General features: G+C 32.8%; 1 protein-coding gene across 1 annotated transcript; it reads right to left on the bottom strand.

The window, feature by feature from the left end:
- Window positions 1–14,312: 14,312 nt before the first annotated feature.
- On the bottom strand, window positions 14,313–26,394 carry LOC130649626 (glutathione hydrolase 1 proenzyme-like). Its single transcript, XM_057455958.1, has 9 exons — window positions 26,264–26,394; window positions 24,607–24,769; window positions 19,813–20,041; window positions 18,944–19,139; window positions 16,689–16,993; window positions 16,079–16,233; window positions 15,759–15,946; window positions 15,078–15,315; window positions 14,313–14,748 (listed from the first exon to the last, which is right to left on the bottom strand). Exons 1-9 carry the CDS (start codon window positions 26,275–26,277, stop codon window positions 14,485–14,487), a joined length of 1,752 nt encoding a protein of 583 aa, XP_057311941.1. The 5' UTR covers window positions 26,278–26,394; the 3' UTR covers window positions 14,313–14,484.
- Window positions 26,395–26,754: the final 360 nt, after the last annotated feature.

Here is a 26,754-nt window from a genome sequence, read left to right as displayed (position 1 = left end):
TTTATTGAACAATTGTGTTGTAGTATATGTAATGCAAATATAAAGTAAACAAAATAGATAATTTGCTCTTTATATCTATCCGCCGTGTTGTGCGAAATGTACTGCCAACATGAGAGTAGCGTGCACTGTTGATGGGGGTAAATGTTCCTATTCGGTGCACCCATGTCTTATACATTTATAAGGCTCATCAGAATAATTAGGGTTCAGCAGTATCCTAAAGTCAGGGGGGGAGGTTTTTATCTGATAACAAAAGTCTTGGAAAACAAAATAATATCTTTTGACTGTACTGAACAGGATGGTAATTTCGTATTCACATTTAAAAACAGTGAATATTGGGAAGAGTGCTACAACCCTTACAAAAAGCTGATGATACTACTTTTTTGCGGATATTTATTTTGGCTTTTTCAAATTTATTGTATGCCTAAAATATGTTGTGAATCCTAAAAGTACAGTATTGATACATTTTATTTAAATGTTGTGTTGCACATGCATCTCTTTTTCTTTTAGGTGAAGTGCAAAGTCCTATGGCTTACCTTCGCGTGGTGCACTTTGTTAAGTGATTAGCATATGAACGTATAAATTTAAAAATGATTTATTGTAAACTAAGGACTAAGAAAAGAAATTTGCGACATAAATTATTTCTAAGTCCGCTTTCTCATATATTCTGCAACATCAATTATTGCGGTTTAAGGCTGTGAAAAATTTTGTGCAGTATTTTTAATTAAACTAGCTGTAAATCTACAATTCAGTAATATCAGAACAAACAAAAAACACTTAGAAACACTTAGAAAATTTGAAATGATTGAAATGATTGTGGCTTTACTGATTTTTTGCACCTTTTGAACATGAGGAAACATTAAAATCAGGTGTTCTAACAACTTTAAAAATGATATCAGCGTTTATTTCAGGGTGTTAAACGGTAGTAAAAACTCGATCTTTAAATTGAATTTTAAACTCAATCTTATAAAATGAAAAATATGAGGTAAAAAAATCCTTATTTGATTAAATTTTTAAAGTAAGAAGTCTGTAAAAATAGAAAAAAAAAACATTCAGATACGAAAAAGGTTGAAGATGGATAAACAGAATAGGGTTAAGTCAAACTTTAACTATACGTCTGGGTTTAAATCAACTGAAATTCATTAACAAAAAACCCGATTGAAGTTTTTAGGATGCTCTTTTTCGTTATGCGAATAAAAGGTTTTTGCCAAAAAAATTGAGCTTAAAAAGCATTTTTACTAATTCAACCAATACTATAACTCACACAAAAACTTTATGTAGAAAAATAGCTGCGTTATATATGCTAATCATGAACTGAAAGCCAAGGCACATTTTCAAATGAATTCACATTGCTCTTATTTTTACATTATTCTTCCTATTCAGCCATATATGTATTGTCACAACAGTTACCACTGAACCATTACTGTCGTAAAATGTACATTTTGTTCTTAACATTCTCTTTTAGTCTTATAATAATATAATGGAAATAGTGATGGAGGAAAAATTGTTAAAAACTCCAGAGAAGGATAAATCAGGTATTTGGCATAGCCTTATTTAACCAAACTTAATTTTGTTATCGCCCTTATTTTTATAAACATCATTATTATTTAGAGCATAATAACAGCCAGCACAAACATTTCATATACTTACACATCCATGATCACACAAACACAAAGGAAGTATCCATTTTTTATTGTAATTAGTAATAGTTTTTCCTTTTTTTTAAAAGGTGGACAAGTTGAAAACAGACAGGGTATTCTTACTTTTTTACATCTTAATATTTCGTACAGCATGAGGAAAACATTGTGATTAATAGTTCTTATTGTCGTAAATTTTTGTTTTTTAGAGAGTAGTGGACGAGTTGCAGAAATGCAGGGTATTCTTATTTTTTACATTTTAATATTTTCTTAAACTCCAGGCTACAGCATAAGTGAAATAATGGGATTAATATTTTTTATTGTTCTTAAATTTTTTAGAAGGTGAAGTTGAAAGTGTACACGGTATGTTTTTGTTGTCCTATTTTGTCACCTCCGCCTTCAATTTTTTAATATATTTTTTCCTTCCAGATTATTATAACAGAAATATTTTAGATGACACAGAAAAACAAGTAGAAAAAAAGAAAGAAGGTACGGATATGTTCATAATAAATAGTGTCTATTTTTATTATTTTTATAACATATTCCATTTTGTTTTATCTTTTTTTAGTTTTGACGTATACAGCTTACGTGGCTTATAGAAAGCAAAATCCTGGCCCCCTGTCCAATAAATCATTTAAGTGGTGGAGAGCACATGGGGGTCAGGATTTACCCAATTTTTCGTGGAAAAAAAAACACCTAAGACAAAAGCACAAACATCAACACACATACACTGTTCAAACTCAGTACAACAACTGCACCATTACAAACAACAATTATTATTATTAAGTTTTTAAATTATTATTATTTTAAATTATTAGATTTTATGTTCGTGTATGTGTTTAGTTTTTTTACTCTGAGGTATCTAATAATACCACAACGGCAATTAGTTATTCTATTTGGCATTATTATTTATATCTAAGCAATGTTTACAAACACTGACTTTGTAAAAAATGTTTATTCAATTATTCCATTATTTCACCCTGTACGATAATTATTGATCATTGTATACTCTACTTTTATCAATTTCATGCATGTGCTATTATTCAGTTTTTTTGTAATCGATACCTCAGAGGTTCGTTTTTTTGTTTGTCTGTTGAGTGGTTTATTTTAATGATAATTTATTTTTAATATAGTAATTATAATAGTTATTTATAATAGTTATTTTGATAACAAAAAAAAGATTAATTCAACCAATGTTTTATGGTACATCTTTTTTTATAAGAACACTTAAAGAAGGCCTTTCAACTTTTCAAATTGTTCTTAAATTGGTCGTAATTTTCCTCTGATTTTGTCATTTTTTGTGTAAGTGTAAAGGAGCATTTCCGTACTTAATGTTATCTATATTATGTAGTCAAACATTAAAATACATTTAGTTCACTTCAACATTCACTGGTATTGGGGGCTCACAAGCTACTGGAATTGGTCATATTGCCCAAAACTTACCTTATTAACTCTCTTTAGTACAAAAGCACACTACGTACTTTTCTTTTTCTTTTTTAGGTTGAAGCGCAAAGCCCCATGACTTGCCTTCCCGTGGCGCGCTTCGTTAGGTGGATTATTTTCTTTTTAAGGAGATAATTCATGAACTAAAAGTCAGGGCATGCCATGTTAAAATTGCATCACATATTTTTGGTATTGAAAAGACTCAAGAAGCATCAACTGCAGGTAACTTACTTACCAATATATTAATATTATACGATCTGTATGTAACCATTGAATTATCTTTTTACAGGAAACAAAAATATTAAAATATTATCATCATAATTTATTATTTTTTAGGTTTATAGAGGTTTATGGAAAACAAAATCCCAAGTTTTCTTTTTTGTAACATTATCGTTTTCGTAAGTTATCCTTATTTTTACTGCTTTTTTGTCATTTTTCCACAGGCCTTTACAACTATCAAAAACGCATTCAATTTTTACGTAGATAAACAGGACACTGCTGACGTCATCAAAATTCCTAAAATCTTCTAATTTTTCATTGTTCTTCTGCCTGAGTGGATTTTTCCACGGGCCTAATCGACTAGTTTTATATTATTACTGCAAGCTAAAATATTCTTGCAATTTTGTTTACCCGTTGCATACATTGCGTAAATCTAAAAACTCTGACAACAATACTGCAACTGCGTAGAAACATGCCTGAATTTATCTCCTCGATGTTTTTAGTGCGAGTGAATTCCATCTCCTCTGCTTTTTACAAATGAATTTATCTCCTCGATGTTTTTAGTGCGAGTGAATTTCATCTCCTCTGCTTTTTACAAATGAATTTATCTCCTCGATGTTTTTAGTGCGAGTGAATTCCATCTCCTCGTATGTTTGCCAAATTAATTCTGCAGTTAAAAAGGCGTCTTTCGTTATGTCATATAACAAACACAAATCGAGAGAATATACGCGAACAAATATATCAAAAATATTTTGATTATTTTTCTTATTATTAAGTGGTTAATTTGGGTAGAGTAGAGTGACGTGTGGTGAGATATTACAGTTTCAAATAAAAAGTTAGAATAGTAATCAATTACGCTCTTAAAGTTTTAATAGACAGTTTATATGAATTATACATCAGAAAATATAGCTTATGTTAGAAGTGTAGTTTGTTACGATAAGTGAAAAGTCATATGAAGGCTTTAAGCAACTTTAATAACAGTCGACGGTCAAAATCGCGTTGGCACTACGCTTAAAACTAGCATTTAAAAACAATTAATATGTTGGGCTAAAAAAATTTAATTGATGAGAATTTGACCGTGAGATTTTCTCGGAAAGAAGGCCCTCCAGGAACTAAGTTCTCTGGTAGCTAATTTACAATTGTGCCTTTTTAAATGTAACAGATGATGTGAAATGTCACTGCATGCTACAAGTGACTGTGATAGCAAGTAATAGCAGGTGACTCGTGATGGAGAGGTCCAGCAATTATGATTAACACGTTTATAATAAATTTATATATTTATTATCATCGACATGTTAAAATAATTGCGTTTTTCCCACACTTAACAGGTTGCCAATGTCCAAAGGTGAATTTCGCCGAAAAATGCAATTCTCAAATGCAATGAAAATCGACAAATTAAACGTCACGCCGTCAATTACATTAATGTAATGTTAAAGGGGCTCAGCCAATATGCACTTTTAATGATCAGAGGTCTGATCAGGGTGAAGCATTCTCTGTTGAGAATGAAGTACGGATGTGCTACGATAAATATTCACCTATATATGCACTTATCACTTGAGGCCAAATGACATGGAAATAAAATCTCCTGTATTGATAATAGGTGTGCATATTGGCTATAATTCACTATATAATTCACTGTCACTTATGTTGTGAAATTTGCATAAATTTGCGAGGGATAAATCCACCCCTCATGACAGAGCTTTTTCAGGTTAAAACATGCCTTATTCTTTATTAAATGCCAACTTGCTTACTTTACGAAGGCTAAAAACGAGTAGATTTGGAACAGGTCTCTTTTATGGAATGCACACAATAAATTTAACGAGACTTTAAAAAAGAAGATTTGCGAGCGTATCCTCGAAAATGAAAATGGAAACATAACATCTACAGGGTTTACAAACATCTTCGTACTCTATAGAATGATGTAGACGAGAACGTGCTGTTCGAATGTTTTTGTTTGCTTGACGTAGATGAGTTTATGATGGGTGTACATGAGGTTTTGATGAATGTTCTTGTAGGCTGTGCAGTGATTTCCCTGAAAATCTAGTATTATGGTTATTTTCTTTTTATAATCTTTCAATGTTGTGTTTTAATTTTGTGGTTGGTCTAAATTGGTCAATATTTTGGTAAGTTTTAACCGTTATATCTCCTTAACTGTTCGTCAAAGGTACATGTTTCTATACATCATTTTGATCAGCATTCTCGCTCTACTATTTGCACCTCCTAAAGAATTGTCAATGTATTATTTTGTAGAAGTAGTTTTTTTTAATTCGCTATTTTATGACAGTCGCGTAATATTTTTACACTCTAAACGGTTGCCTTGAATCAATACCCTGTTATATTGGATGGTGAATGGAGAAAATAATTGTAATGCGATTAGAATTTGTTTATTTTTTCTTGTTACCTACATTACATCTTTGTAAATTGGAGTCTGCGCGTCAAGCGTTGTTTATTTTATGTTCGCTGCACTTGTTAGTGCACACAGACGCTCTTATCAGATTGTCAATTATTCCATTTCACGGATGCTTTTCTCGAAAATTAAGCATATCTGTAAAATATATTTCCTAATGTGTAATAAATTACTAGTTGTATATTACGTCGACAAATTCGCATATAACTTATAACATATAATAATTAGTTATTTAATGCTCAAATAAGATTTACCAATTTTGTAAACCCAGAACTTTTAAAAAATCTGTTTGATAACTTCAGTCAAAGAACGGATGGACGTAGATAGCTCATTAATTTTGCGAAATAAGTTTGAAAAGCTTGGTAGAAAAACACGAAAGATTCCTAATTAAGAATTAATACACTAATTTTTAGTTGGTAACTTCGTTTCGAAAAAATAAACACATCCACTTTTGTTGTCCCAGATAGACATTTATTTTAAACTTGTGGAGAACAATTGCGTTACTTGCTGATGTTTATTACAAAGCGTGACCAAACCATTTGTCATGGTAAAATGTTTCAGTGTCATCAGAATAACCGAGAACTGTTTATCTAACAACAAAACACTATTTAAATATCGTCATGAAAGATATGGTGTAAGCGAAGCAATAATGACTTGAATCTGAATTATTTCGCACAAATATCATTCGACAAGCAGGACTTGAAATCGCTTTGCTTTTGATAAACGTGTGTGCATCAAACAACACAGAGCACTTCCATCAAATCAGGTTATAACCGTAACGTAAAGACTCTGAAACAGCTTAACAAATTGATCGCTGTTTAATACGCCATGAATAGATCTTGCATTCAAAAACTCCGTCGTAATGTAACGCTTGCACAAATTTTCTCACTGGTTGACATCTAGTTTCTTGTAACCATAATTCTTGATATAAAATTGTAATGGTAACATATTATACTTGCAGATACAGGTATTGACACTATGATCGGATGTTTGATGTCACGATATTTGTTTGTTTCATATTTTTATCTAAATAAATACAAAATAAATAAAGTTTACAGATTAAGAATTGCGCAAATGTTACACAGAAAAAAATATTTTTTTTCAGAAGAAATAACACATTTTCACATTTTAAAAACAAACATTAACTTCTTCTCACCTAAAACTGCTTTAAAAAAGTGAAGCATCCATGAACGGAAAACAATCTGTTTAATGTTGAGAAAATTTTGTGTGTTTAAAACAAACACAAGACGCGCGGACTGCATTTCAAAAACTTTCTTCGTATATGTGGTATACAAGTTCTCTTTTGTAAAACAAAACTACAACGCGGTTACACAAGCAAAAGGCCTGGATTCAATACTACAGGTTTTCTAATAACTGAAGAAATTAATTTTTCAGTCATTTGTTATTGTTTAATTTTTCAAAAATTACATAATTCCATTGTTGAAACGCTGATCAAAAGATGTATAAGATCACACGTTTTAAACGAGCGGTTGCAGAGAAAGTTCAATAGTATCTTTGTTAACGGAACAACACATTTTCACATTTTAAAAACAAACATTAATTTCTTCTCACCTAAAACTGCTTTAAAAGAGTGAAGCATCCATGAACGGAAAACCAATCTGTTTATTGTCGAGAAAATTTGTGTGTTTAAAACAAACACCGGACGCGCAGACTGCATTTCAAAAACTTTCTTTGTATATGTTGTATACAAGTTTTCTTTTATAAAACAAAACTACAGCTCGGTTACACAAGCAAAAGGCCTAGATTCAGCATTATAGGTTTTCTAGTAACTAAAGAAATTAATTTATCAGCTATTTGTTATTGTTTAATTATTTTAAAAATTACCCGATTCCATTGTTGAAACGCTGATCAAAAAATGTATAGGATCAAACATTTTAAACAAGCGGTTTGATAGCGGAACATATGTCTTTTTAAAACGGATTTACTAACCCGGTTAATCCAGTTTTAAAATATTAATTTAAGTCGTTGTTATTTTCATTCGTTCCATGATATTTAGTCTGAAATGTAAATGTGCAATGCAAGGATTTTGTTTTTAGCAATAGGCGTCAACAATTATGTGCACGCCTAAACTTTTAGACCCTACTAGATTGGGGTCAAACCAAGCTGGAAAATTCTTTTCAACGGGAAAATTATTTTTAGAATTACAAACCAACAACAACTTGCACCCTTCTCTTAGTAGAAAATAAAATTATCATTTCTTTCGTGTAGATTAATCAATCGAAATGCGAGAAGAACTCAACCATAAGATGAGTACATGATATTATACGTAGCTAAGATTTTATCTGTATAAATATTTTGTTTTAAATAAATCGTTTTGAACAATTGGGTGCCATAGAATCTGATAGACCAGACGCTATCTTTTATTTCTTCAACGGAATGACAAAAAAACAAATGTAAGTGATTATGTTCTTATGTAACGTTTGATATCATGTAATAGCAGTAGAAATGCTTTTTATAGAATTGCCCAGTACGTCAGTTTGTATAAAGTCAAGTCACGTTGTAAGAAAACATTGTCCATGTCCTCTTGCAAGTTGCTACAGGAATATTGTCTGGAATCAATGATTAAGTGACGAAAGTAAGTTTGTGGTCTTTTTCATGCAGGCCGAACAAATGTGAGTTTGATATTTTACTGATTCGAGCTCCAGAAACAGGCTACTTCACACATTCACATGTTGATTTGGGTAAAATGTTAACATCAATCGTTTTCATGTTAGATCAATTCCGCTGCAAAACGGATAAGAAATATACAAAGTGATTTTTTTATTTTTGTAGGACCAGCTATATGCACAATTGTTCTGGAGTTGTAATGCAGGTTGGCATTTAATAAAGGGGGTTAAGTATTTGACAGCCATACAAAACGGTACATAATGATTCTATTCTACAAGGCCTGCAAGGAGCGCGCAATACTTAAATCTGTCCTAAAGGTTTGTTGCTGGAAAATAAATACGCGAGTAATTATATGTTTGAGTGTATTGCAATTTGCTGTTTAGCGGGCGTGCACGGTTTTATAGCACACGATATGTATTATATTAGAAAGTAAAAAAAAATCACATACAGCAATCCAGGTCGTCGATTCCAACCTCTTCTGGGCTCCCACAATTGCTTTTTCCACCTTTCCATAAAATGCTGATAAACCAAACTAAAAAAGTGATATAGCAAGTTATAACTTACAAAGATTGTAAGATTGTTTGAATTGTAAAAATTTTACTTACCATCCTTCAGTGTGACATAATTTCTTTTCTTGCTTCTGAAGTTTCTTTTGTCATTCTATAAATAAATTAAAACAGGTACACCGTTCTTTGAATCAGGGAAATGAAAAAATAGATATTAAATCAGTAAAAACGCAACTTACCATCGTCTACTATAAACTTTTTACGCAGTCATGTTACTTTTTCTTATCGGTAAGAAACTCTTTCCTCTCGCTCAACATGGCTTACCTCGACAAGGCGTGGAATAAAATCGTTCTGGTTAATTAATTCTGGTTAATTTTCTTAAAAAGTAATGGCGCTATGAATTCCCTACGTGAACAAGATACAATGTCATTATTAATTCCTTAATAGGTAGTTATAATTGAAGCAAAAAACCATTAAAAGTTACGCTTGGGAAATATGTTTTTATAAGATATAGAAACATGAATTTTATAATTACGGAAAGCATGCGACGTTAATATTGTAATATACTGTTTGAAAAAGACGGTTGAGGACAATCATCATCAAAGTTCTAAAAATTTTTAATGTAAAAAGCTGTCATCACACTTCGTTATAAAGTAATGAAAAATTCTACAAATATTTCAATCGTGTTTAATATTAAATATTGCTAGATTTTGTCTATGTGCATCTCCTATACATAGCTATGATGTACCGACGATAAGATGAATGTTGTTCGCAAAAAACGTCTATCAAAACAAGTGCAAAACTTAGGTAATTGTTAATTTAAGAATAACATCACTGCTCCGAATGTAATCTGATATAGCGACAAGTTGGGTCAATGTTTTTTATAAGAACGACCGGATGTGCTTATTGTTTTAATATTTTTTCAGCTTTATATATATTCTTATTTGGGTTCTTGAAAAAAGAGAAGTATGTTATCAAACTTACGGCAGAAACCGTTTGATTTTGAAAAAAATCAAGTCTTTTTTCAGAGAAACGATCTATAGTCGCCAGTAGTCACGAGATTTTGATTTATTTTACTGGGTAGTTCAGAAGCGAAAAGTCATTATACTAAAAACGTACGCTTGGGATGAAAGCATGCGAGGTTAATATAGTGTTTGAAAAGCACGTTTGAGAATAATCCTTTTATTATCATAGCACTTTGTCAAGAAAATAATGTGAAAATTCTACTTACAGTGCAGAGAATTATTCTTGTCTTTCTATGCGTATGATGTTCAACAAAATAATGCGACAAAAACTTATTGTACGTCTTAGTTTCAACGCAATTTTTTTCTCGCAAGAAGACATTGAGATGGTCACTCTTTGTTGAGACCGAAAAAATTGTTGTTTTTACGTCTTAGTTTCAATGTCAATTTTTTTCTCGCAAGAACATATTGAGATGGTCACTCGTTGTTGAGACCGAAAAAATAGTTGTTTTTACGTAACATTAGTAATGGTAGCCAAAGCATGCAGGAAAAGTCAACACTGTTATAAAGCCAGTGGGTTTAACGTATGCAGCACCGTAACACTCTTTTTTTCCGAGCTTGTTCGCCTATATGTAAACGTGGTTGATAAAGAAAGAAGTAACAGAAAATTCAAACTCTGATTGAAGAAAAAATTGAAAAAACCCACACCTATTCAACAATTGACTCACCTTAGATTCTTGAATTTTAAATATTCAGTCCTTAAAAAAATAAAATTTGGAATTGATATGTACGGTTTTTTTAATTTGTATGTTGATTTTCAATTTTAGATTTTATCTTTTAATTCTGAATTTTAGAAGACTTTCAGTAATAAACTTTCTTTTTTGTATTCTTTCTTGTGTTCTTCAGTTCAAAAACTGAGCATAGTACAGCAAACAAGACTCCCCCAGTGTCACTGTCTTTGTTTTCAGAAATCCACATAATTTCCCTATTAAATCGCATGGCACATTTTAACACAAAAAGTTGTTGTGGAAATCACAAGTAACAGAAAGACAGAAAGAAAATATAAGGAGAAAATACTAAAACAATTAACAAACATCGCACATAGAGGGTCTGCCATCACATTTAGGGATCGTTTAATTGCAAGGTAGAAGAAGCGCACCTGGGTAAATTTATTTTACTATAACAAAAACTATAATAAGAAATAAAATAAACACTTCTTCCACTATAACAACTGCGACAACAAGAAAATGAAGTAGCAATTTAATAGGACCTAAAGACGAAAAATTAGTTTAACGCTAACAGTAGTAAAACAAATATATATTGCTTTAAGATGAGAATGATCGAGTGAGAATGGTGTGTACTCTAAGCAACAAAAACAACGGAGATTACGTCAGTTATTTCCACTCGTTTACAATTTTGCAGCCTTAAATTTATAAAGTGCAATACAATAATTTATAAAGTGCAATGCAATGGCTTCACTAATCTTTGTGTACTTTTCTTTGACGTCAACTTTGTTTTAACGTCAAAGTTTGGTAAATTACAGAACAATTCTATAGATGATGTTTTATAACCTTGTTAAAGAAAACTGTGAAAAATACAACCCACTTTGCAAAAGTCACAGACAGACAGACGGAAGCTTCGTATTATATGACATTGTTGTTCTGTCCGGCAAGATATGTTGATATCATCTGGTTTGTACGATACTGCTGATGTTTTGTGTTTTGACATGCACATATGTAAAAGCCGCTTTGTCTTGAATTATATAACTAATAATTTGTGTGTAAACTAGCCGGGGGATCCAAAGTCGAAACGCAAATAACTTTGTTACCAGTGAAGGGACTAATATGAACCGTAAACTAATATGAAGCGTAAACTGTGCCACGCATTTTTATTTGTAAAAGAGTAAAAAATGTTTGTCTCTCATTTTCTCTGTGTGTGTCTTCACATAACAAAATATAAATTCGCAATGTGAAACACAAATTTGCTAACATCTAGTGTATATATACTACATATATCATGTGTGAAAAAATAATATCCATTTTGCAAAAAAATATCTTAATAACACTTTGACTTCATTTGTATACATTTTCTGAATTTTCTGAGTCATTCCTAAACTTTTGAGGGAAATTATCGACTTTTATTTTTAAAAGTAGATTCAATCTGGGCCTTTTTCCATTCTTGCTCAATTTACTCTACTGCAGCACAGGATAAACTTGAGAATAAAGTTATGTCTAAATTCTAAGAAACCGAAATTAGAAAACCACGAGGTTATATATATAGTAGAACATTGATAGTAGGCAGGGTGTTTAGATTCTAAAAAAGCTCATAATACATGAGTTGACGTATTGATTTAAGTTTAGTATCGAGAACAAAGGACATCCACGTTTGTGTAGAGGCAAAAAATATAAACAACAGACCAAAGTCTGCCCTGAGAAACAATTCCAATGTAATTTTAATCTTATATTCCTAATCAACAAATTAACGTAAATAGCCAGTTTGACCTATGTGATCCTCTTTTTTTGCCTGTCTAGATGCACGCGCATATAAGAAATATCGTAAACATTCGCAACTCATCTATAGCTAGCTATCAGTCAGGAAAGAACTGTTAACTAAGTTGGACGTAATGCTTCTCCAATAAGCAGAGTATTCAAAATTTGGGTGATGACCGCCTAAATTTACACACAAAGAAAATCACTGACCAAACCAAAATGTATAGCTAGCTACACAACACTTGCTTCAACACATGGTGAGAAGCCATTTGTTTGGAAAGTAAAAAAAGTCTGCTTGAACCCTGGTAGTAGCAAGCTGGTTAATAGGCGAATTTATAGGCGCTGATAGCTAGTTAAGATTTCTGCCTAAGAAATAGCTAGCTAGCTGGCTACGGAATTAAAAAGTAATATAATAATACTAACCAGGTTGTTTTTTACGCCAACAGCAGTTTTACAGCCATCACTACAGTCAAAAGTGTTTTTTTGTTCAATATTTACATCTCTAGTCACTTGTTGATTATCCATTATCTTGTAGGATCTTGTGATTATACTACTATAGTAGAACAAAAAGTCAGCTAATCAGAAACACAACGACCTCTAACAAAGAAAAGCTTCGGCTGATAAAATCGTGCAGCTAAATCCGCAATATTGCATCGACTATTGCCAGGCCTTTTTACCGCTTAAAAGTTTTACTGTATGGCATGAATACTAGACCGTTTTGTACCTTTCATGTTATACATTAATATTATCTATGAGGATGCGTTGTATCTCTCCGTAAATCGGAGATTTACATTATCCGAAATCAAAAGATTAACAGGCGTCGAATAAGTCTGCTTATCGCACTTAGGTGGACAGATTTGGAGAACGTCAAAACCGAAAAATAAAGAACTCATTTGAATATTTTGAAATGTAATCCTAAAATCTGGCCGAAAATCATCGAGAATATTCTTTTTGTTTATTGCGTTGGTCAACATTATTTTGTCAAGTACTCCACCTTCATGCTGATTTATAACCTTGTTTCTTGGCTCATCCTCGAATCCTTTGGGAAACAGGAGCATGTACGTCTTTATGGCTCACCAATGAGCTGATGAGCTCACTGAAGGTGATAAGGAAATATAGAAAGTAAAGGTGAACCAATACTCTCATGGACACAGGACAAAAGTTAATTTGTAAGGCTCTAGCAGCCTTGAAGTCACCAAGGGATATTAAACTACTTAAAAAAAGTCGACTCACTTTCCGGCTTGTGGCGACCATATTCAGTGATTGCACGATGGTAGTGGCTATTATAACTCATTCCGAAAAAAATGTAAAAATCGTTCTTTTTATGTCTTGTGAAGAATGGAAGGTTGTAGTAACATTTCGTCTTCTCGATTAGCAGATTTATGGTTTCAGTTGTGGTCTTTCTGCTCAAATTTAGGTAGTTTAAGTCTGATGACGAATCCCCCGTTGATTTAGGCTTTCTTTTGTTTCGATTACAATTTACTTCCATATGGTAAAGAATTATTACACTTTTTTTGCGCCTAAGAGCGACTTGATTTCATTTTATATGTCCCTGTTATGTATAGTATTTTAGATATTTCTTCAGAATAATCATATTTTTGTGGCGTTGAATAAAAAATACCAAAAATACAGTTTGAAATTTAGTTGTCAGTTGTTGAAGAAGATCAAAACATATTGAAGAAAAAGAACATTTATTTCACCTACTAGCTATATTGTTCTGCTAATCAATCAAGCGCTTAACAGACCTGTGTCATCTATTAAAATTCTCACTACTAGAAATTGTTCCGCTGAAATGTTTTCGGTGTTCTATAGACGTCCTAACTCCCTGGAATACCATAAAAATAATCCATAGAGTCAAAATTTTGCGTTTCACTCTTGATTTTCTGCCACTTTTTATTCAAAATGTTTCCCGAATAAAACTAGACGCGAAAGTCTTAATTTCACGCTCCCTACTTCACCGCGAGACAAGGCTGCACATTGCATTATACAGGCCATAAAAGCAATATCAAGGAAAATATTTAAGATTTATAAGACGTGTAATTATTTAAAACTTATAAAAAAATAAAAAATCTGTTTCTCAGTCTCTTATGTCGCTGGTTCGGTGTTTGTGTTATTAATGTAGAATTATAATTAGAATGTTGTGAACATATTTTCTAACTTTCATTAAATATGGTAACATTGTATTCGTGTACGAAATTAATATCCAGCTGCCACACCTTCTTTTCTGGGATCAGATTTCGCGTAAATTTTTCCACCGTCAACATATATACCTTGAACTATAGCATTAAGACTGGATTGTAGAATTCTGTGATTCTTTTTTTTCAATCCCTCCACAATATCGTCGGAGAGGAGGTACCCTTTTTCATTTCGAATGTATTCTGGAAAAAATGCGTGTTGCGGACGAGCATCTTCCACAGCCGAAGTTAGATTGTACGAAAACATCAACTTCTTGATGATAACCTAAAAAAGGAGTTAGAATGTTAAAAAGAAAGTTATGACAGCAAACAATGCAATTAAAAATTTTTCGATGAGTACAACCTAATTTTTAGACACTTCTTATCTCATTATTTCTTCCAGATAAATTCGCTTAACTATAAAGACCTCTTTGGAAGGACACTGAGTAATAATATAGCGCTAATTAATAATACTTTATGCTTTGCCGCAAAACTGCGTGTGGACGCGCTTTAAACTCTTATAACTCAATTTAAATAAAAATAATTAAATAGATTTTATAAATGGAAGTTATGCTTCTTGTATAGAAATATAATTGCTATTTACTAAACTCTTACCCAAGCGGTAGAAAGTGTTATCCTGGTACCTCCTGAACCACCAACCACCATCACAACATTTCCATCTTTATCAACTAAAATTGACGGACAGGTCGATGATAGAGGTCGACGTCCAGCACCGGGAGCATTATATAACGGCGTTGGATATTTATCACCGTAAGTGGAGTTTAAGAAAAAATCAGCTAGTTCGTTGTTGTATAAAATACCAGTTTTCATTGATCGAAATTTTGCGCCAAACCTAGGAAGGAGGAACTTTAACTATGCTATTCAAGCAATGAAAAAATGTGGGTTTTTACTAAAGTGAAGTATAACATTATTAATATCGATCAAGACATACAGATAAAAAATCATGATTGTTTCACTGGATGTGAAAGTTACTTTATTGCATGTCAAAGTAGCAGGTGGTACGTAAAAATGCAATGTGACAAAATCAAGTTTTTTTAAAATAAAATTAAAAAAAAAAAACTTGAATGCCTGCTGACAATTCATAAAAACAGACGAATAATTAGTGAGCCATTTGTAAATAATACTTAAGAAGATTATTTATCGTTGTCTTAATTTAAAAGAATCAAGTTAATGGTAATAACCGCATTTCTTGAAAAATATAAATTGAAATTTCTACAAACGATGCGGGTTTAGGCATCAAGAGATTAAACAAAGATTTAAATAAAAAAGACATACGCAAAATTGATCGTATCCGTAGCTGATACAGCATTCCCATCTTTATCAATCACTGAAACATGTGTAGTACCATCGTCTTCAGTTGTCGTAAAGAATTGATCGTAATAACTATTTTTTTGCGTGGAAGTGTCATTCACTTTCATACGATTCATTTCAGCCTTCGCTAGACTTATTATGTCTTCTTTCATCTGAAATACAACTCACGCGATTATACTTTTATTGAATAGGAGAGTAGAAGTTAAAAATGCGATAAATTGTTTAAGGAGTGAAAATGAAAACTTCCACCTCAAAAATATGTATAAAGTCAACTGAATGTTTACTTTATCGAATTCGGTTTTATTTTCAACAGGTACTTTATCGGGATCACCAAGATGTGGACGTTTCGAATAGCTAAATTTGAAACTTTCCACAATTCTGTGATATGTTAACACTTTCTCATCAACAGTGTCCAAATATGATGCGTTGAACTTATACCCTATGAAAATGTAAGGAAATGCAACCAAACTAATACACTTTGGCACTAGGAAAAAGAAACACCGTAGTTAGTTGCCATTGTCTGTCTCGTATTAATTTTTTCCTATGACCGTAACCATGTTCTATTAGCGGTTACAGGCACAGTTGTTATTTTTTTAACCTCCCGAACAGTTACACAAACCAAGCTGAAACCTGGAGAGTGCAATGAAAGTTGAAAATTGATGCTATCTGCAACATATCGTTTTCTTGTGTAAGCCATATTTTACTACATTGACGCGATCACATTTTAAGATTGCAAGGAGTTTTTTATCTTATTTACTCAGGTAACGAGACTGGATACTCTGATGAATTAAAAGAAATCTCTTTTCTCGTAGTCGCAAACGTTAAAAAGTTTTGTTGTTGTTTTATTTAGCAATGCCGTAATACACAACCGATAAATAAATAATAAAATCATACCTTTTACCATATTTAAGATGTGTATTAAAACAGAACCACCTCCTGGTAAAGGAGTTGTATGAAGTGTCAAACCATTCAATGTTGTGTTTATAGGTACTTTCTCTAAAACTTTGTAATTTTTCAAATCCTCCGCCGTCATGTTACCATTATTGTTGTTGACGTCACTTAAAAAGGACTTAGAGATATTTCCTGTGTAAAGATCTTCTGGATTGTCTTTAAGTATTCGGAGTGTATCAGCATATTTCTTGTTAGCAATAATATCTCCCGCTTTTTTGAACGTACCATCTTCATTTACTAGAATTTCTCTAGAAAAAAACACGGTTCGCCGGGGTTACATATTACGGTTACCATTTGGCCCAAATTTGCAATTCGGTTACTATTTTGAATAAAACTCTAGTTTTAATATAAGAGAGTACGGGAAATAAAAATACAGAGAATGTTTAAAAGATAGCCTCATTTCTTAGGCAATGTCATACAAGGAAAGTTTAGCCTAGAGTTCAAGCAGAGGTGATTAGTCTCAGTGGACTCGTGTAAAAATTAATTTAGATCGGGAATTTTTGTCTAACTTCTGGAATGAGTTTATATCCTCTTTTTTGTTAATGGTCTACTGATTTGTCGGTATTTGGAGTATACAGGTAACTAATTATAGCTTGCCAGTTATTTATTTCGCGCATGCTTGAATTGATAGCTGAACTTCCACATACCTATTTCTTCACCAAAAATTATTCATTTTAAGATTTATATTTCGGAAGCTTTAAAGAGGTTAGAACTGAGAAACAACAACTTTGGAATGAGACTGTAACATCCTCAAATAACCTTAGTTGCCAAGTTTTTTATTCTTCGTCCTCAAATGATGCAGCTTTTAATAATAGAAACTGAATTTTTGATACTAAATACAGCATCAGTTTACAGGCGTTGAATTCTTTCACGCTTCGATGTTTGCCAACAGTACTTCTTACAGAACGAGCTAAGTGTGGGCGAAGCCTATTTGGCTTTAAAGGTTACCTATATTCACTAAAAATATTTTTATTTTTTTGAAAAGTCTTTATCTGTTCTCGAAATATTTGTCTTAAAAGTTGCACTAATTGTGCAAAATTACGACGTCATGAGTTAGCATTGAGCATAATTATGGTAACTAATATTGAAATGTATGTAAAATGTTTAAAACGCGTCAAAGTGAACGGCCAGAAAATTTTATAGCTCTATATCGCTTGTCAGAAGTGTTAAATACAACACTCTCGCAAAGAAGACTTATGGCATCATGCATCAATTAGTGAATCTTCTAAAGAACCAATCAAGAATTTTAAAAAAAATATTCAAATTCCTAGACACCCCTTCAAGCTCTTTCATATGCAATTAACTTTATTTTTCGCGGGAGGTAACCTTTAAGCGAGTGTAAATATTTCCTTCTGTAAATAATTTCAGAAATAAATTTTATGTCCGGTTTATCATTGTACACAGGATCTGTTGAAAGATATAAAAGTTTGTGATGAGAGAGACGAATGTGGAATCATATGGATTTGTTGCAACTGTTTTATTGACGTTGCACTTTTCTGTTAAAAAAGGAACATAACACAACAAGCTCACAGTTTTTTAGTTTTTGTCCCTTGTCCACCTGAGTTAATTAACAAACAAACAAACAAAAACGCGAAAGCCTTGCTTGTTTATGATAGACAGGAAAAAGGGTTGAGAAGTCAGGGATTAGTGACTTATTTGCTTTCAGTTATTATTTTTTTAATCTTGAAATGTCGAGTTTGACAAAAAATAATTTTTTTTACAATTCGCATGTTTTTTTACCCGACAAATTAAAGAATATAACTTGATAAACGTTTTTATGGATTTTAAATCTGAAGTTATTATCGTAGAACTTTTCAGACATTGGAGAAATGTTTGGTCTTGGGTACGAAGTGGGTATAGTCCCTGAACTGAAGCAGAGAAATCCTTAGGAGTAAACACTTGCTGCCCAGGGTTCTATGATATATCTATGATATCTATAATATATCTGGATATATTTTCCCCATTGGCAAGTGAAATACTAGTCAAAATAGAGCATGTTAACATGTTAGCAACCAGAAACTAAATCCGAAATTTATGTAAATGCTTCTCTTTCGATTTTTTAGTCCGCTATGATATTGCTGGCAAAAAGTCGGTTTTGGTTAGAATTTTGACGTAAGTCAAAGCACACTAAGATTTCGAAGCAACTTGCCTAGAAATTTCTGGTACTTCTTTTTAAATATAAATATGTCGTCTCTTACTTCAATCCATGATCCGCCATGATTGCTTTCTTTGTAGAACTTGATAATTTTGAAGCCATGTGCTTTCCGATCGTGATACCTTCTTCAGCCAGCTTGATTGATGGTTCAAATAATTGAGACCAAGGTAATTTTCCATACTTTTCATGAACTAACTTTAAACCTCTGATCTCTCCAGGAACGCCGACTGCTAATCCACCTTAAAATAAAATTCTGAGGGTTGTGCAATATAGCTTTTAGTGTTATAACAACGTCAGATTTTGAAACCAAAAAACAGAAAGAAAACATCGTTTGTGTGGACCAATTTATTCCAGAAGAAACCGCTATTCTAAAAAACAACAAATTCATATGTGTTTACAGAGCTTTTTATCCTTGATTTCAATTGTTTGTAGCGATGTTGTTTGATGTATAAGTATCATTAACAGACGATTAAACAGAATCTCACAAAAAGCCCACAAAAAACGTTAAAGTTATATGTGTATACAGAGAGTTTTACAGAACTTGCTGACCAGGGTTATTTCTGTAGTTAAGATTTGAAAGATTTGGACATGCTTACAAAAATACCCGGAAGTTAAAAAAAATTAAGCTGAAGGAGCTTTATCAAGAGCAAAATTGTGAGCAGTGAAATAGTATGAAGTTTATGTTACTCAAAAGTGCTAAAATTAAAAGTTTTTTAAATCTGTCTCTCTGAAATTTTCGTTGAAAAGATGCATGAATTAAATATTGCGACTTTTGTAAATTTCAGTTGCCTTCAGGAAAGCTGATTTTTTTAAACAACTTTTGTCTTTTAAACGACTGTTGTCACGGTCATTTCTCAGGGGTAAACCGGCCACAAAACCGGCCTTAATAAAGTTAAATTACTATGTACATACCTACTTTTGCGGCGTTTTTGTCATGAGCATAAGAGTTTGCATGTAAGCCAGCTGGACCAGTTTCTCTATAGTCAAACACTGTAGTTTTCTTCTTTGTTTTATCGTACAGCGTCATAAAACCTCCACCACTGATACCAGTAGAGTGCAGATTTACCACTCCTACGCAAATTAAACTTGCAATAGCAGCATCTACAGCATGCCCTCCTGCTTTTAACATTTCCAAACCAATCTTAAGATATATTTTATATGGATTGCAGGTTGACGTTATGAATTATATACGATTGTTAAAACTAATTGCATTTAATGCATTAGTGGTGAAAAGGTATACCATTTTATTGAGAACTTTTTGAAATAATGTTGCGACTATGATGTGAAAAATAGATAGCAACATTAGAAGAATAAAGGTAGGTTTCCATACGACTGCATTTTCCGCTCGAGCGGAAACATCTCAAGAACTTTTTCCACAAGCATGTGCAATGAAGTAGAATGACCGCTGACCCGACGTAAAAAGATGCTCCCCAGCTTCTCTGAAAAAGTTTAACTCATTCAAATTTTTCAGCGCGTATTTCTCTCAAGCTTTTTGGTCAATGAAATATAAGAAAAATGTAAACATTTCGTAATCCTTTTATTGAAATAAATTTTGGCGCAATTCCTTTTCATAACAAGTTCAAGGAAATATCAAGATGGCAGAGAGACGTACTTTTGAAAGCTCACAAGAAAAACTTAACTCGCTAGGCTCAATTTTATAATCGCCCACAAACTAACGAAGCCAGTATAGCAGAAGAAGGAGATATAGTGAACGAGGATGTACAGAGACGAAGCAACGACTTTGTAACCAGAGGTTAAAATTTGATAAATTTACGAACAGGATCAATCAAGATACAACAACAGAATCAACAGTCATCACGACAAGATGAGGATGATATTGTAACTGACTTCTCACAAGTATCAGGAGAAAACACTGTGGCCAATTATGACGTTGAAATCTTCATAAACGAGATGGAAGGTTTCCCATGCTTATGGAATACTTCAACCAGGTCACACCATGACCAAAACATGAGAAAGACAGCATGGCAACAACTGGCAACAAAGTTTGGAAAACCAGGTTAGAGTATTATCGTACATTGAACACTCGATATAAACCCTAAGCAGACACAGAACAATTTATCAACAATTATTGCATTAGGTTAGCTAGCTATATTTTTAAATGCTGTTTTTCAATCAAACTATCTAGATACACTTAAAAATTTATTTATTTTAGTTGAATTCCTGAAAGCGCAGTGGAAAAAACCTGCGTGATAACGTAAAGCGATGCTTGGTAAGGTGTGCAGAATTGACACGATCTTGTGCAACAGCACATACATTGCCAAAATGTAAATATTTCTCACAGTTGCAGTTCGTACAAGGCAAAGTCAAGAATAAAGAGACTTCTAGTAATGTTTTTATGTCCCCACCTTCACCAATCACAAGTGATGGCATGATGACCCCTAGTTCAAGCCTTTCGTAAAATGATGAAGAAGAAAACTTGGATAGTACTAGTAGCTGTATTGAACCTATTCCAAAGAAGCCACGACAAAGTCAGAGTAATAAAAGACCCCGCGTACAAGCTGCAACTGAAATAGACGTTCAATTTTTAAAAACATTGGAGGACATAAATTCAACGACTAGCGCTGCCCTACTTCCAAACAATGCAGAAGACGACGAAGATATGCTTTTTGCCAAAAGTATTGTGCCAACATTAACCCTATTCGGTCCGGGGGGGGCGGATTCCGCCCCCCCTGACGGTTTTTTTTTAATAACTCCTGATTGCTTTGTTATATGGCTATGATACTTACTGAGTTTTAACATTTATCTATTAGACACCTGCATGCTAATTTTTTAGGTCCCATACCTTTCATACCTTTGATATTGGCCATTACTCGAAACTACCCCTAAAAATCTCTATGAAATCCTTATAATGGGGAAAATATAATAACTCCTGTTAGGATTATTCTTAGAACTTGAAACTTGCAACACAACTTTGTTTCATCAAGAAGAATCATTTTGAATAATTTGAACACGTGATTAATTCGATTTCCCGATTTTGTCGGATTTTACCCGAAAATCGGAAAAAAACGGATTTTCGGGCAATTTTTGGCAATTTTTCATCCGATCCATGTAAAAACCGCAAGATATGTTAAATAACTTTTATTTAGCTTTCAGAAACTTCAAACAGAATGTAAAAATTCGCTCTAGAACAAAAGTAATTATATTTTAAGCAGATAGTGGCATTTTTAACAATTTTCAAGCTTTTGATGACGTCACAGAAATTGTGCTGACGCAAGCAAATTTGTTTTTGGCGCCATTTTGTTCCTTTTATGACGTACTATAAGTGTACCAAGTTTGATTCAATTTGAACAACCCTATGAAAAGTTATTGAGGGGGGGCGGAATCCGCCCCCCGCTGTCATAGTATGTTCGAAAAACCCCGGACCGAATAGGGTTAAGAAAATTAGCAGCTAGAAAGAATAAAATTGCTAAGCTTAAAATTCAAACATTGTTGTTTGAGCTGGAGTTTGATGAAAAGAACATTTTTTTTTTTAACATATATTTTATATTTTCAACATTTTTACTTGCATATATATTACACACTTTTTAGATAATAGAAGTTACATTATTGTAAATATTTTTATAAAAGAGAGGTTACCTTCTTGTGTTATATGTTGATTCTTTAATTGGCTTTTCTCTCCTTACTTCAGAAATGTCTAAAAATAACTTTAAAAATAATTTAAGAGCGAAGATGTCGATTTTTTAGGAATCACTAAACCAAAAAGCATAATCGTTATAAAAAGTGTGTATCTAGTTGCATATTTCAAAAAAATTATATAGTTATATCTTTCCATATTTTTTTTCTTGTATATAGTTATACATAGTTGCAAATAATTTTGTTGGTTTGCACTTGGGTCTATCGTTCTGGATACATAGTCCCACTGCCAACTTACACCTCCTTCTTGTGTGGTAAAATAATCTTTATAATCTTCACGCACATCCTTTGCATTTTTCGTATAGTTGTTTGATCGCGTAGTACCAATAGGTAAAAAGCCAGTATATCCATTGGTTTCATTCCTCCAGTTTCCAAGCTGTCAGTCCGCGCCATTTTCAGTATCCACAAATCCTGGTGGACAGTACCTGTACTCACCATGGTTTTCTTGGCTTTTCATTAAAAAGTTGTGTAGAGCAACTACTGCTTTTGTTATTAAATTCACAGTTTCAACCTGTGCAATAATGGGACGTCTAAAAATGCGAAACCTTGCTACTGATATGCCAAAACAATTTTAAATTATTCTTCTGGCCCTTGATAAACGGTAGTTAAATATTTTCTTTTTAATGCAAGAATCTACACGAGCGAATGGTTTTAGCATATGTGGTTTTAAATGAAAGGCATCATCAGCCACAAAAACATATGGATATAGCTTATTTCCTGCATCTTTTATTTTAGCTGGGGGTGGTCTATTAATTGAGTTTGTTTCTATGGCCTGGCCAATTTTGCTGTTTTTTGTTTTGCTCCATCTCTTTGAAGCCCAGCATCACCAATGTCTATCAACGTAAATTTGTAACGTGCATTGCACACAGCAAGCAACACTATGTTATGTAATTAAAGTAGTCTGAACCACTTCGGGCTGGTGCTTGCATTACTGCATGTTTGCCATCTATTGCCCCTAAACAATGTGGAAAGTTCCATCGGTCTTTGAACTCGTTCGCTATCTCTTTCCACTTGCTTTCTGTGTCAGGAACATCTAATAATCCATGACTCAATTGATCCCATATTGCTTCGCACGTTTCGCGTATAATGCGACAGACAGTTGGAGGACTGACTCTATAGCTACTTCCAATTGTAATCTGAGCATCTCCTGTAGTTAAATACCGCAATGTAATGCATAAACGCTCGCTAGAACTTGTAACATCCCTCATTTTAGATGACTTGACGATGACAGGTGCTATCCAAGAGAGTAGCTGTTCAAATCTTACTGGTGTCATTCGAAACGATTTAAAGAAATATTCGCTATCAAATAAGCATAAATCTTTGACTAAAACATTGTACAACCCTTTGGTCCTTCTTTCCTGGAAAAGTCTCCTTATCCACATTCTTTTCTGTTTATGTTTTTAAAGTTTTGCTTCTTTTTACACGGTGCCACATAAAGTTATAATTAATTTTAAATTTTGTAATAAAACATATCTTCTGTTTACGGCAGCCATTTTAATCTGAATAAGCACGTTTTCCCTTAAGCGGGAAATTAATTTCCATTCACGTCAATCCCGAGAGAAAAAAGCTCGCGAGCTTTTTCCGCTCAAGCGGAAAATGCAGTCGTATGGAAACCTACCTTAAAAGTATATACCAAATGCAAAAGGTTTTGTTTACTCATAACCTATAATGCGTTTTTTTTCATAGATCAACAATTCATCAAGTTGCAAGAGCGGAACTTGAACGTTTCATTCATTTGAAAATACAAAGAATTAAAGTAATTTCTAACTAAATATAAACCAAAGAATGATTAAAGATTAAATATATATTTAAAAGATATTGAACATCCATTTGTTTAATTTTTCGTTGTTGTTTATTACCGCATGTCCTCTTTCTAGTGCCCTTCCCTCTTTAAAGACACAGACCCGTTTAACAGTTTATGCTGATTTGCATACCGTTTGGTTAATATGAAATTCAGTGACACGTGGAAAAACAAGTGAAGTATTGACTTCTTTTTTCATGTTAAAATACTTCTTATAGGGCTATTGAAGTTTACAAATAAATAAAACCTACATCTGAACAGTTTTTAGCATCTGTTGCGACAGCACCATTTGTGTAATAGTCCTTTACAGCAGCATAATTGCTTCCATCGCCGTCGTCATCTTTGCTTAGTGTGACGCCTAAAGTGATGGCGACAGCTACGACGACAACGACAACCACTAGCGCGATTATGATACTATAAGTAAATTTGAGAACAGTTTCAAAGATCAGCAGCGAAAATGCTTGTTTTTGTGTTTTTTGACACGTGACGTAATCTGGTAAAAACTCTGACATATTTTATCACCTTTGCTCAATTCAATATTTACTGGTCAAATAACGGATTTCCTGAATAAGAATCAACTAGCCAAGGAAAAAACATCAGAGATTTGCCTGTCGCTATCAAACAAGACAGTTAATTTTGAACTTTGCGCCACAAGTAATTGCATAGCCCGTTATACGCATTTTGATCTTGGTAAATTCACTCAACACCGCCCGAATTTCGAGACGTTTGGGGGTATCAAGATGGCTTATTTTGTTGCGTGGGTGTGCTAAAGAATGCCGCTGACAGACGCTGGCTGAAAAGGAATCCGTCATAAAAATGAGGAGATTTGACGGTGATTTTTTTTATAAACCTTTTTGTTACGTAGTCTATTGGTTTGTATTTGACCTTTTTGTGCGCGACATGTGTTCACATTATTAAGAAATGGTAAGCAATACAAAAGATTAAAAATGTGTTCGAGTTTCTGAACCACTGCTTTATGAAGCAGAATAAATAAAAAAATATTTTGTATTTAATTCCTTTTTTTTCAAAATGAAATTGGGATAGTTACTTTTCTCAAAATAAAAGAAAATCCAGTTTAAAAAAAATAAGATCACTAAAATGTTTACAAGCCAAACCGACTGAACAGAAAATAATAAGAAAATTTATCAAATTTAGTTTGTTATTTATTGCCTGAAACCCAAGAAAAAATGTGCGAAACAAAATAATAATTCAAATTGATAATTTGTAAAAACAAAGGTTACGTCGCTTTTTTATCCTGTTTAACAAGACAGTTTTGACCACAACACTCTACAACTATTAATTTCCGTACCGCTATGATAGACTGGTACCGTTTCTCGATACACTAGTCTTTGTATTAAAAACGGCGACAAAAGAGTATTTTAAAGTTCTACAGGCTTAAAGGCTGTAGAAAAAGTTTTTTTCAACAACTAGGAAAGCAAGAAACAAATAAAACTCAAAGACTGCTTTTATAAAACATAAAAATCAATAGACACAACTATTTATTGTTTAGTTACCTACGAGTTTCGGCTAGTTTAAAACTTCTTATAAAGAAAACAAATATCTTCATAGAACTTTAAAAAGAAATAAAACATCGTCAATGTTCGGAAGAACTTTTATTAGCAAATTAAAATCTGGCTCCATAGCCAACTAAGCAGAAAATAATATTTCAAAATTATTTATTTAAAAAAAAATGTTTTTGTATCTTGTTCAACTAGATTCTTTGGCCTACAACACAAACCTACTATTGGTCTCCGTAGCACGATACTCAAGAATTATACCGTTTCGTAGTTCACCAGTCTCGGTGGTATAAAGAGACACAAACATGGAGCCCATTTCAAAGTCTTACCAGCTTAGAAGCCGTGGAACAAACAATCAAAAAAATGTATAGCATGAATAAACCAAACTCACTGCTTCTTTTCCATTTATACTTTGTTTACACACTTCTGCTTCTGTCCGCCAGAAAAAAAGAGATGACTATCTTGCTTGACTTTTAAAGAATGTGCCGATCAAAACAAACCTAGCAGCGACTCGCTTTCCCAACCGTTAACATATATTATTATTTTCTACATATTGAATTTGTAAATGCAATGAAAATAAAATAAATAGAGAAACAAAATTCCGGCTGGGTTTAACACATCATTGTAAATCCATTAAGATAACCTTTTAGTATGGCATCTTTATATTTTTAATACATTAATGATAAGTGCGTCACGTGCACATCCGGTAGTAAACACATATTTTTATTAAATTTTACTTTTGTTTATGTTTTGTTTTTTACATGTCAAACGGTGTGATGTACATACGAGAAAAAGTAAAGCTGTTAGTCAATATAAATGGAAGAAAATTTAATCGCTTTAAAATGGCCTTGAATATTTTAGGTGTTTTCCATGTCAAGAGAA

This window comes from Hydractinia symbiolongicarpus, chromosome 1, assembly GCF_029227915.1.
Source record: "Hydractinia symbiolongicarpus strain clone_291-10 chromosome 1, HSymV2.1, whole genome shotgun sequence".
Taxonomy (NCBI): Eukaryota; Metazoa; Cnidaria; class Hydrozoa; order Anthoathecata; family Hydractiniidae; genus Hydractinia; species Hydractinia symbiolongicarpus.
Note: the sequence above shows the minus strand (reverse complement) of the source record. Positions and strands in the feature narration are given on the sequence as shown.

Bases quoted from the DNA above. Each gene is read 5' to 3' on its own strand.
- LOC130649626 (XM_057455958.1), bottom strand. The intron at 15,947-16,078 runs GTAAACATTCAG...GTTGTATTTCAG, and splicing joins ATAAAACCGAATTCGATAAA to ATGAAAGAAGACATAATAAG. The intron at 14,749-15,077 runs GTAAGAGTTTAG...CTCCTTTTTTAG, and splicing joins TAACACTTTCTACCGCTTGG to GTTATCATCAAGAAGTTGAT.